The sequence below is a fragment of the Eptatretus burgeri genome, chromosome 2 (assembly GCF_056783735.1).
Source record: "Eptatretus burgeri isolate ZD-2024b chromosome 2, Ebu_testis_v1, whole genome shotgun sequence".
In the NCBI taxonomy this organism is placed as follows: domain Eukaryota; kingdom Metazoa; phylum Chordata; class Myxini; order Myxiniformes; family Myxinidae; genus Eptatretus; species Eptatretus burgeri.
Window position 1 is genome coordinate 114,040,838 of NC_140962.1, and position 13,468 is coordinate 114,054,305.

At 42.2% G+C, this 13,468-nt stretch overlaps 1 protein-coding gene across 2 annotated transcripts in view; it reads left to right on the top strand.

Annotated features, from left to right (window-relative positions):
- The window catches only part of LOC147032864 (vasculin-like), a 97,189-nt gene extending 88,307 nt beyond the window's left edge, over window positions 1-8,882 (top strand). For both annotated transcript variants that reach the window (XM_085870804.1, XM_085870805.1), the window contains exons 10-11: window positions 4,630-4,729; window positions 7,377-8,882. In XM_085870804.1, coding sequence (XP_085726930.1) covers window positions 4,630-4,729; window positions 7,377-7,541 — 265 coding nt within the window. In that variant the 3' untranslated portion in view covers window positions 7,542-8,882. The remainder of the gene's footprint in view (window positions 1-4,629; window positions 4,730-7,376) is intronic.
- The last annotated feature ends 4,586 nt before the right edge of the window (window positions 8,883-13,468 follow it).

Genomic DNA, 13,468 nt, shown 5'->3' on the forward strand with positions numbered 1-13,468 from the left:
GATCTAGTCCGTGTGGAACTTGGAATGGAGGCGCTTTAATTTGCACGTGCAGACGCATGCAAAATGGCGTTTCTCTCATCTCAGGACAAACGTACGCCAGGCAATCCGCGAGCGGCACTCAAACTGGAGCTCTGAGCCTTGGTGTGAACGGCTTTGTGTGTTCCAATCATCCTCACCGACTAATCCCAGAGCCAAAGGCCAGCGTCTTGCTTCACCACACGAGCCAAATTGCCTCAACACGAATTCAATGGCTGTGTCGTCTTCCTCGGCGTGCGCTCACCCTCCGCCTTTGCCTCTCCAAACAATGTGCCTCATACCTCCGCTCTGATAACCGCTCTCCAAAAATGTGCAAGCCCTGAACTCCTGCCTCTGATTGTCATCCGAATCAACTCTGCCTCGTGTGTTCCTCACACTGATCTCGTGTGTGTGTGTGTGTGTGCGTGTGTGCGTGTGTGCGTGTGTGCGTGTGCGTGCGCGCGCGCGCGGGCGCTCTGCTGATCTCTCAGCCAATACAGTAGGAAGCCTCCCACAATGTGCCACCAACCTTCCTCTCGATCACACCTATCTCCTCCGCCTCTGGGATGTGGCCTGCTCCCGCGAAATCCAGGAAGGCGGGGCTTCTGCCTGCTCGGCAAGCCTTCTTGTTCGTCCTAATGGTTTTGATTTTAAAGACATAGGGAAAAATCAGAGTGGTGATTACATACTGGGGAAGCCTTATTCTTAAACCCTAGCAAATTAACATGACACCACCCCCTCGTGTGGTGACATGTAACACTTCAGCTCACAGGTTCGCTACTTCGTTACTATATGCCTCCTACATGTCCACGGACAAAGCAACTCTACACAATGCTATATTCCCCGTTAAATTCTTCCATCTACCCCCACAACCATAACGATATTGAAACGTACTTGGGAACCAATGGCAACCTCCCTGGTGTAGTTATGTTAATGTACATACTGCCCTGTCTGCAGATGTCCTTTGTCAATGAGCATACATGGAGTTTTTTTTTTTTAATTACTATAACTTTAGTTGTTTTTTTTGTCTCATATTAAGATCTAATGGAGTGCCACGTTCCACAAATCTGGTTTCCACATTTTCCCCACCTGCCGTTTGTAATTTTATTTTAATTTTTATCATTCCATGTGTCTCCGCATCGCCCTGCGAGCAAAATAAATGCTGCTTTTTTCCATCAATAACATGAAGTGGAATATATTTTCTGAAACCTAATTTGGGTTTTTGTTTCAAAATGGAAAATCAACAAGTTATTCCTTCCAACGGCATAGAGAATTTCATCAATGGATTGTCTTTCGGATACTATGTTATGATGTGGAAAATACAAGGTCACAAGATGACATTTTGCACAGGCAGTAACAGCAAGGAGTCTGTAATGTCCAATTTGTTTTCTTTGCAAATTATGTCATCAAGGAAGTGATATTCCAAAAAAAAATTTCCACATCTTGTATCATTTCAGAGAGTTTGTTTATGACAGAACTTTAAATGTTTGTTTATGACAGAACTTTGTTGAATGTTCCACATGCGAGAAGCACCCGATCCCTACGGGAGCAGCTGGGTGGGATTATGTTATTATCCTTATTCAAACGTCAAGTTCAAAATACCTCTCGCCACCTAATTCAAAACACGCCACTGCACTGGAAAACGTGGGGGCAGGAACACTGTACTGTAAATGGGGAGAGACTTGTAATACCCTCTCCCACCTCGAGCAACGCGACACGATACACATTTACATAGAGAATTTGTTTCCTCACTCCCCCTCCCCAAGACCACTGGCGAAGATAAAAAAAAAAACACCCCGACACATTAATTGGGGTCATGCTGATCCGACGAAGCAAGTGTGGACGTAATCAGCCGAGAACTGTCGTAGGAGGAGCACGACGCACACAAACTCACACTGGTTTGTGAATTATAGTAAGAACTAGACGACCCGTGAACCCGTTGGGTTTCCGTTGTGACAGCGGTTGATTAAAAAAAAAATCATTTCAAAAGAAAAAAGATAGCTCCAGCGAACTATACCACTGAGGTTGTTTGCATTGATCAAATAATCCCGAAGAGTACTTGACTGAATCGGGAATTGAAGTTTTAATTTTTTTGGTTGCCTGATTTGAACGAAACTTGATACTGCACACCACAGGTGAATGCTGAGTAAGGTGACCCTACATTTTTTGCGCTATCGTGTACCGTTTTGCCTGTATTTTGGGAACATACATACATACATACATACATACATAATACCTATATACAAGATGAGAGTTTTAGTAATATATAGATATCCTCAGAATATTCAAGCAATCTACAATATTTGTTAAAAGGCTTTTGAAAGCATTTTTCATTTATACATGCTGCAATTCGTTTCACTTGCACTTCAGCTCCACCCAGGATATATCCACAATGCTAAGTCTGCAATGAAGGTGAACTCTGATGAAGCTTGATTAGTTCATATTGTCCCTGTATCAAGTCACTTAATTATTCTCAAATACAGAAGTATCACTTGACAGTGTGACTATTCTTCATTTATTTACTTTTAATTGTTTCTCCTTTACTTTAAATTGGTTGTGTGTAGTCGGTACAAGTTTTGATGTTTAAATAACATGTATGTGTAATTTTCTTTGTCATAAATTATAAACTAGCTTTTTAAAGTGCCGCTCAGTGATGATGGTTTCACTGCTTTTCATTACTCGTCCTCGGGGAGCTATCGCAGTTTGACTTGCAAACCGCCGCCACATGTTCTTTGCTTATTAACGACCATTATCATCTTTCCCATTGATTGCCCTCACCGGAGGAGATGGTATTGCATTTGGATGCGTTTCTTTTTGGTTAGCTTGTTTTCGTTTGTTTGTTTGTTTGTCCACACAGAACTTTAGTGTTTTTCTCTGAAACCACTTGTCGGATTGAGAGAGAATTTTCAACAAAGGTGCGATTACTCATGTAGAATGTTTTATTGATAATTATGATGTCATAGGTCATGTGATGTGGCAGCCATGTTGGAAAAATGGGAAAAAAATGGGAAACCACACGAAGGGAAAAATTGAAACTTGGCAAACAGCAAGTACTCCTCATGGGATGAGTGGAATTTTTTTTTGACGTCACATGGTTTGGCAGCCATATTGGATTTATCCTAAAACTTATGAAAATCTTCACCAGAATGGCTGAACAAATCGAGGGGAAACTTCAGACTAATTTTCCCCAAGGCTTGGGAATACCAGGGTATTCATGAATAATTGATGTTACATGGTTTGGCAGCCGTATCGGATTGAGCAAAAATCTTTGAAATATTATTTCTCTTGAATTGTCCAATCGATTGATGTGAAACTTCACCATTATGATCGAGTCGTGATGGGGAATATTTGTTTTAAATTTCAACCTGATCGGACACATTGTCTGGCAGCCAGGATTATTAAATTTTTTGGGGGCCTGGTTTATTTTGGGTTAATATTTAGTTATTTTTTGAAAAAGGCTTACTTGGCTGCTTCTAGATGGGTTTGAGGGTAGACGAGCAGCACCTGAAATGTGAATCCTATCCAGGTTCCTCCTGATGACATTATCTTTGCTTTTTGCTTGTTCAGGTTCCTTCTGATTACTCCATTGCAGTTCTGTATCTATTTGATCTTCCATTTGATTTGAATTGGATTTATTTTAATCCCGTTCTAAATTTAATTAAATGATGGTAAACGTCGTTGGTTAGGGTCAGGTGTCCAATCAAAGCGGGACGGCTTGGTACCCGGTTATCACTGCGAGCAGTTATAAAGTAGTTCTAATTATGTCTCTCTTTAATTACGTAAAACATCAGTACACAAACAACACACAAAATAGACGACACAAAACAAGTCCTGGTGGGGGTCTGCAATCTCTGCTCTTTTTGTTGTTGGTTTTTTTTTCTTCTTTTTTTCAACAATGATCTAAGACTCTTGGTGGAGCTTGTACACAAGGTGTATGACAATTTTATTTTGAGATATCGGTGCAGTTCACATGAATTATGTTTGTAGACAACATGTAGTCAACACATTAAAAAGGAATTAATCTTTTATCTTGGCAACATGAGCCATGTGACTCTGAAACCACCAACTAGGCCATCCCCTTTAGTGTTCTCATCTTGGCACACTGCTCATTGATGCTGAGATCCTATTTCAATACTTTGGAGCTATCTGTGTATTACAATAATGGAAAATATGATTGAGAAATTTACCAATTTAAACTACGCATGATCGACTAAATTAATTGGGGAAAACTACAGTTGATGTTGGTACTTCCATCGATATCAACTGTGATTTGTGCATTCGCAACTCTTCAACCTCCTGTACTCCCATCTGGATGTAACAAGTAGATGGCCTACTTTTATTTTGCTGGTTGAGGATGCCATTAAATCTGTCATTTCCTCCAAATACAAACAAGAAATTTGAGCACTTACGCTTTGAAAAAAATTATGAATGCTTGTACTGTATGGGCACTCGTATTGGACTGCTCAGGCACTGTATCCCTGAGTTATTACAGCCATCACCTGAGTGAAACAAAATGTTTGTAATGTACTTCTTAGTTGATCAAAGTGCTAAAAGACTTGTTTGAAGTCAAGACTGGGCATTGTATAAATCTAATCACAACCTTTCATGACATAGGCTGCTGAAGGAGATGGGCTGGCAGGAGTTTTGTGATGATGAATGCTCGACTCCGCTAACTGAAGATGAGATGCGTGAATTTCAGCGTATTAAGGAGAAGGTACAGTGACACGTGCTCTCATTGGGCCTTGTCTGCATTACCCCTTTCCCCACATGCATGCATTTCTCATTGCCGTAGTTTAACCCCTTTCTGCCTTCATTCACTGTGAAGTCTTGTTTCACTCCCCCCTTGTGATCTTGTGGTTTTGTTTGTTTGTTTTTACAGCATTTCCTTGCATCTTATAAATCGCTCTTCTTCCTTGACTTTATATATCTGATGCACACTGAAATTGCAAGTCAAATGCTTGCTGAAAGTGATGTGCTTTGCATGGTAAAATAAATAATTTAAAATGTACCATATGTGCCAAGAAAAAAAGAAATGAGATTTATTCAGAACCACATTAAAATGAAGTTTGCTGTGAAATCGTTTATAACATGTTGGGTCACCCACTCAAGATCGGGTTGCCTAGATTATGGAAGGAGTGTGTTATTTGAATCTACTCGTAAATCACCCAACGTTGACGGTTACCTACCTCCGGCGGGAGAGGGGCAGAGCTTGGACTGCACATGCACGTGCACATTCAGCCGGGAGACAGGAGGTCATTTAAGGCACCGTTATTCCTTTTTTAATATATTTTTTAAATATTTTAATAAATGGAAGTTTTTATTGCGACGTTGGCCTTCCGGTTATGAAAATATTGCTGTACAGTAAATTTCAGGGAAATTCACCAAGGGGTTTGGAAACATATGAGGAACAAACAGACTCGCTCTTATATGTTTAAATATCGATTATTCGGCCTTGATTGCCTCGTGAAAATTGGCCCATTGCTTGACAAACTCCTCAAACAAAATAGAAGAGCCAAGAAGGAACAAATTGTTTGGACAAACTCCCATGTTCACCCATTCGGTTGCACTTGATTAGTATTGCCAGCGATGAAGTTTTATTTACTTATTTTGTTTTTTGAGTTGATGTCCATCACAGTGTGGAATTGTCCTTTGAAGGAATTTATTTTCAAGTTGTGGTATGATCGAGCTTTGGCAGTATTTGTTCCAAATTGAACAGTCTTGATTAAATATTGGGAATACTTTCGGCTTACATTGGATTCTCCTTGGTTAACTATCCTTTTGAATATGGAATCGGTCTTGCTGGTGTACGAAATTGCACTTCAAAAGCGTCACACTCTTCCTGTGTTAGGCTATATTTTGCCGCTAAGTAGTTTTGTCAGTATTTTGCTGTGTTCAATATTTACCCATGTGGTCCTACTCGGAGAATGTTTGGATTCTGCACTTGATTGAGAACAGGACAAACTGGTTAAAAAAAAAAGAAAAAAAAAAAAGACTGAGCCTGCAATTCGTAAATTTAATTCAGGTGGTGGATTTGCATCGGAAAAGCCTGGGGAAATCATTTTTGTGCTTGGTGTATAGCTCAGGTCCAGCATGTTCATGTCATAAAAAAAATGACAATTTTTTGTCAGAGATGGGGCTGAAAACTATATAGTGCATAATATTAAAAAAAAGTTGTGGATGAGTTTTGACAAAATGAGGTGGATGAGTTGGTTATGTGACAAGAACAAGCCAATTTGATTTTGGTTCAAGTTCGGATCCACATCCGGCCTATCGGTGGGAAACAAAATGTACACTGTTCAGCTTGGCGGAGGTTGTTTTTTTTATGCAAGATTGAGGCTCACTGTTCTTCGTAATATTGTTCTCAACCAAAACATAAGGACATTTTCATGATTATATCTGATGCCTGTCGATTTGCTACCACATTTTGAGGCTTCCTGCATAATTTTGCCAAAGATATGACTTCGTTTTTGGTCCAATTTTGGAAAATATTTTTGCTTATTTTTTCATAACATTCCATTTGCTGTGGCATCACTATCTCTTCTTGGTTTAACTTTTGTCTAATTATGTGAAACATCGCTTCATTTTTAGGGCATCTCTACCGAGATGACCTAATAAAGCCGGACCAAATGTCTGTCCGTCCGTCAACGATTTTTCTTTCTGATCTTGATGAAACTTAGTATGTGGGTAGAGGTCGATGAGTGTTGCACAACGATATAACTTTTGTCTGGGTTCAAGGTCAGGGTCAAGGTCATGAGGTCACGTCAGTTATAAAAATCGCCATTTTCAAAACCTATCTAGTCTGCCATTCTACAAGATATTCGGCAACTGTTTATTGATTATGATAGTAAAAAATATTATCTTGTATCTAACCGGACAGATTTTTGAATTTCCGTCCCGTTTGGCCGCCACGTGACCTGGAAGATGGTCAAAAACACCTCCTGGTACAAAGAAAACTTTTTCCTTCCGATCTTGATGAAATTTGGTATGTGGGTAGAGGTCGATGAGTGATACCCAACGACATATTTTTTCCCAGATTCGAGGTCATGGTCAAGGTCACGAAAGTTGTGATGAAAGTCGCCATTTTCAAAACCTATCGAGTGTCATTTTAGGAGATATCTTGCAACGGTTCATCAATTATGATAGTAAAAAACATTATAGAGATGACCGTCACCCCCCCACACGGTGGTAATTTTTGTTGATTATTTTCTATTGGAACTGGTTTCTCATTTTTCTCCAATGTTCTCCAACTTTTTCCTGCAGTCTTTACCTTTTATTTTTGTCCGGTTTGCCGATTTATTTGCTTCTGCACTTACGTCATTTCTTTTCTCCAACCCCATCCCTTCCCTCCCCAACAACTTCAGTTGCAAATGAATGGACTGCGGCGGAACGGGCTACGTAAGAATGGGCCTGTGGCTGTGTCACCTGGGGTAGCGTTTGCCTTCCCATCTTGGAAGACAGCTTTGAACCTGCAAGGAGAGGTCGAGACAGACACCACCAGCAGCGACACTTCGGATGATGACATTTGACCTTTTTCATTCTGTCTTGTCCATTCCTGATGCAGACGTCTTGGTCATGCAATATTTTCTGCTGACCTGAAACACTCGTTGGCGTTTCCTTTTGCCGTATTGCATCTTGGTGGAGCCCATGACCGCCATGATGGTACAACTTGTACTGGTTTTTCCTGTTGAACGCTTGGGTAGATACGCGTCATTTGGATATCTTGGGTTCCATCAATATCCTCGTTTATTTTGTTTTAGGTTTTATATTTCTTGTTTTTTTTGTCCTTTTTGCTGCCTGAACGCCGAAGTCTATCAAGTTGGCATTTGAGCTCGAACTGGCCTCAATTGTGGGGATTTTGTTTCTCTTACTCCATGAAAAGCCGGCACCTTCTGGACAAAAATGACGTTTGAGGACCTCTTCACGACTGCTGCTTCAGGCACCTTTTTAGGGCCATTCCGCTCCCCTCGACCCTCCAGCACCAGCCTCTGCCCTGTTGCCTGCTTATTGTTGTGTGTGCTGTTATCCACAATGCCACCGGTTGTCTTTTGCCATGAATCAAGACGGGGCTGACGTTTTGCTTTTGCCTCGCACATGACACGCAATACAACGCGACACGAGACATTTCCGGAGTCTTTCAAACTGGACTGTGCACAAACAGCAGTGAAATTTTCATTTTGAGGGTTTGTTTACCGTTTGTGCTTTTTATAGGTAATTCCCTCTAGTTTGTTTAATTTCTCTGGAATTGCTAGTGTTAAAACACTTAAGACTGCTCTACTGGTACCTCTGTGAAATGAAATAAAATAAGCATAGGCTGTGGATGGGTATCAGCCAGGAGGATTTTTTCTTTCTTTTTTTTTATTATTATTATTATTGCAGGCTTCAAATGAAGATTGTACTCTGGCTGTTTCCAGGATGTTTGTCGATGTGAGCTTCTTTTCCTGGCTGTTTCCCAGTTCCTCTAATAGCACTACCATACACTCTGTACATCTGTTGGCTTCCTGTCCTGTGTTCAAACTAAAGTAATCCTGCATTGGGACAATGCACTAGCTAAATCTTCCGCTGCAGGATTGTAGTGGGTAATGTACCTTCACAACCCGATTGCGTTGCAGTTTTACCCACGTTTTATGAAAAATGTTGACTTTTCTAGTCCACAAATGCCCTTTGTGGCTTTTTGATCCGGAGCTTTGGTTCAGAAGCAATCCTGAGCGAGTCGGAGCCTGAACCGCTGTTCTCAAAGTACTCCGCTCACGTCGGCAGAAGAATTATTTTGATAAAGCTTTATTTACGTTGGACGTGATTTGGGGGAAAATCAGATCTGAGGCGCTGGATCTTCACTGAAATCTGAGAAATAAACCTGGATTTACAGATTTTTTTTCCCCGGTGTTTGTGTCTCCACTTTTGTATCATTTGCTGTTTTGCATTAAGTTTTAATTTGTAACGAAAGGAAGTTTGTTTGAAATGAGTTTTTATTTTATTTATTTTTGTTGACAGTTGAGGTGCATGGAGGAGCAAGAATGGATCAGGATGTAACAGAACGAAAAGGCCAATGTAAAGAGCGAGGTGGAGGGGACAAAAGAGACTTGAAGGAATGTGGGGAAGAATGAGAGCAAGGGGAGGATGCAGTGGGTGAAGATGGATACAGGCATAAACACAATCTCAAGTGAAATGAAATACTAGGAACATGGAAAGAGGTGGGGGTGAATGGAGGAAAACATTGTTTTGGATGGGGGATGATCTGAGATGGTGGACAGTTGTCTTGAAGCCCAGGAGGGAATGAGATTGAAGGTAATGAAGTTGGTTCCACAGGTGGGAAAGAAAAAGATGAACAAATGAGCAGAGGTGACTAGCGAGTCTGTATTGTGGGCTGGGGGTCGGTGGTGAGAATGACCACAAGGTGTGGAATGTTTGTGTTGTCATCCTACCAAACTCCCTGGAATTGTGGGCTGTCCCTCTGATAACTCCGCGAGCCGGCAGGTCGTTTATCCGACCGTGGTCACCAATATCTCAACCGTGTAGCGTAGGGTCTATTTGTCTATAACCAATTTAACTACGCGATTTCGACTACTGGGGAAACCACGCCCTTGGCACGTCTTGCTCGAACCGGGTCACTCTTCCAACTGCGGTAGAGTTCCGACTACCAACTCCGGTTCGTGTGCAGCCGAGCGGAAACGCAAAGCCGTGCCGGTTGGAATGAATGGATTATCGGGGATAAAACCCCCACCTAAACTAGGATCCGAACCATGCTGGACCAATTCAAGAAGGGACAGAAACAGACTGGGAACATTTCTAACAAGTTTTATTGACAGTAAAGAGACCCAAAGCAAGACAATGTGAATATGCAAGAAGTATTTACAATGATCCAAAAACTTATTCAGTTCTACTTAAAAAGACGGGCACACACACAGACACACACAAACGAAAAGAAACCCAGAGTTCTTTAACGGACCCTCGCAGCCGAGGAGAGAGACAAGTTGGGGTTAGAGTTCGGTTGGGCACCTGGCTGTCAGAGAAAGGGGGGTACTCTGTGCTGCAGCACCTGACAATGGTCGCTGGTTTGGTCCACAGTCGCACGTGTGGGACTCGAGGTTCGTGGCGGAGCTTGGTGGTGAGTGGCAGGGTCCACGGAGGGGGGGGGGGTTCGCCACTCTTTCCTTGTAGAGGGCCAGCAGAGACACGTTTGCCGCCTCGACGACCGTAACAAAAAAAACCCCTTTCGTGACACCAAAAACCCTCCAAAAACTCTCCAAGACCCCAAAAAGACTCGTGCCTCAGAGAGTGCTCGGGAATTTATGGACCTCCCTCAGCGGGGAGGGGCCTTGGTGAACACCTTGCAACACCAAGCTGTGGATCTAAAAAAATGAAGGTGTGAAGGAGAATGCACAGTTGGCGACTGCCTTTGTAAGCCAACTTTCGAAGTGTGGTTTGCTCAAGAAAAATCATGGCTGAGGGTGAGGCCCAAGAGTTTGAATGACTGAATTTCAAGAGGGAGGAGATAGGTGGGTCTGCCAGATGGTCTTTCAGATATGGATGGTGAGTGAGACATTTTGTCAGGATTGAAAGATGTGTTCCAAGTGTTTGACCAGCTTGTGATTAAAAAAATACATATTTTCTGAGATCTGAAGAGAGGGAAGAGGCTCCAGCCTGCCTCCGAAGGATGTCACGGCAGAGGGTGGAGTCATCAGCAAATACACAGAGGATTTTCCAGAGTTTGAGATGTTGATGAAGGTCAGGATTAGTACTCGGCCCAAAACACTGCCTCAGGGCACTCCAGCCTTGACACGGAGAGGAGATGAAAGGATTCCGTTGAGTTTGATAATTTTGAATTGCACCAACTGATCTTTGGATTTGCATGAAGTTGTGGTTTTGTATTGTTTGAAGTTGTGTTAAAATGGTTGACTGGACAGGTTCATGTTGGACAAAATTGTTCCATCTTGTGCATCTTCATCCTTTCCCTTTTCCATGAGATGCAGCTTACATTTGATTGAGGGATCAAGACTGATGACGCTTCCTTAAAGTTTGTGCAGGTGGATTGCTTTGTCATGACCTTCAAAATAGACAGACAAGTGTTTGGAATTTATATTGGGGTCGATTTCGGTGGATCATCTGAATGATGCAAATCCATCACTTTTCTTCATCGTATCGTTGAGCATTGTTATTCATGAAGCAGAAAAATGAGATATTTTACGTTGGCACACATGTACCTGATGTGCACACCTTGATAGTGAGGTTATTGGTGTGAAAAGGCAATGTGACATTGGGACCACAAATAGAGGCAACAACCAAGAAAATGTGCTAATAGGAAAAGGGGGTGGAAACACTCAGCTGCAAATAATGGGGGTGCATTTGGGGTAGGTTTAATGAGGGTTTAGAAGAAGAAGAAAAAAAGTCATGGGTAGGGATTTGAGGACGATGAAAGTTTTCATACCCTTCGACTTTTGTCACATTTTGGTGTTACAGCCCGAGTTTAAAATGGATTAAATTTAAATATTTTGTCACTAATCTACACAAAATACTGCATCATGACAGTGAAAACATGTTTTCAGAAACTATTACAAATTAATTTAAAATGAAAAGTTGAAATGTGTTGAATCAATACTTTGTCGAAGCGCCTTTGGCAGCGATTACAGCTTCGAGTCTTCTTGGGTATTGTCTGTATCAGCTTTGTACATCTGGATTTGGGGATTTTCTCCCATTCTTCCTTGCAGATTTGGTCAAGTTGGTTGGGAAGTGTTGGTGAACAGCAATCTTCAAGTCTTTTCACAGATTCTTAATGGGATTAAAGTCTGGCCTTTGGCTGGGCCATTCAAGGTCTGTCATGTTCTTCTGTAACCATTCTAATATTTTTGGCTGTATGTTTGAGGTCATTGTCCTGTTATAATGTAAATCTTTGCCACACTCTGAGGTCTTTTGCATTCTGAAGCAGGTTCTCAACGATTTGTTTGTGGTGGGTGGTGGATTTGGGATCAGTTCAGATCAGATCCTGCTCTGCTGTTGAATTAATACCAGGTGGGGTTGACTCAGCCTCAGCCTTCTGAGGTCGGCAAAAAGAGTACCAGCTTGCTGGGGTGATTGAGCCATTTAAGTATCCTGCATCAGAGTGGGGACCTATCCAGTCTTGTGCCCAATCGCCGAGGAGACTGCTTTGGCAGCACCGACGCTCTGTACAGAGTATGGTCCCAATGGATGGATGTACTGGGTCTTTAAAAAAAGACCTGGACAACTTTGGTTATTAATATATTCAGTGCTACAAATGATACAACACCCTTATTTCCAGGTCTGGTGGTTTAATGTAATGGAAAATGGCGACTCCACAGGAAAAAAGCTGAGTGCGTTGAAAGGTTCATCGAGATGAGATCTGACATGCAAGTTCAGCGTAATTTGTTTACAAGGTATGGAAGGAATCCACCATTGTGGACTTGTATCAGAGTGGTACAAAAGGTTTAAGGAAACTGGAAGTTGTCAGGAACAGAAAAGTCCCGGTGGACCAAGCACAAGTGCAGCAGACGTTGAACGAGTGCCTGAATCATTTCAACAAAGTTCCAGAAGATCAAACCGACGTGCATCCAGAGAACTCTGACCACCAACCACCACTGCATGTACGATTTTGTATAATAGACTGAAGCTTTACGTCTATAAATTGCAGATTTGACAGGAACTCAAACCAAATGACAACCAAAACCAAAGCCTTTGCTTTGGAAGTGCTCATTCGCGTAGAGAATGACAACCAACTGAAAAAGGTCATGTTCACAGATGAAGATTTCTTTGATGTATCAGGAAGGTCAATCAGCACAATGTGAGGATCTGGGGCTCTGAAAACCCCCACATGGTCATTGAACACGTACGCGGCAGTCCAAAGGTCAATGTACGGTCTGGCCTTCTCCATGACTGCTTGGTTGGTCCGTTTTTCTTTGCGGAGGACAGTGACATGTTGGAAGGACCCGCCTTCCCACAGATTGAAGACCTGCAACTCGATATCATTTTTCAACAGGACGGCGTTCCATTGGGCTGTTTTGACTGTCCCTGCAGCGTTGAATTCCTGTACTCCAGTTGGATTGCTCACCAAACTTCATCTCACAACACCTCATGACCATTTGAACCCACGTCCCCACCTGTGCAGCCCTCCACTCCATATTCACCCACACCCATCACACCCACTCAGTGCCACCCACCCTAGCAGCATGCCCAATACTTCTATCAGAACCCACAACCTCCACACCAGTCATGTCACCCTCCCCACTCTTTCCTGATGAAAATGGTCCACTTGAATGACACTTCCAGACAGCTTGTGCAATCAAAGGAAGGACTAATTCATCAGTTGTGAACCGAACGTGTCATTCCTCACGTTTTCACATTGTCCCGACGGATACCTATAAAAGGGCCATCCAGGTGTTGTTGGAAAACACATTTTGGGGCAATTTTAAGCATCTCTCCCCAACCACACCATCAACCCAAT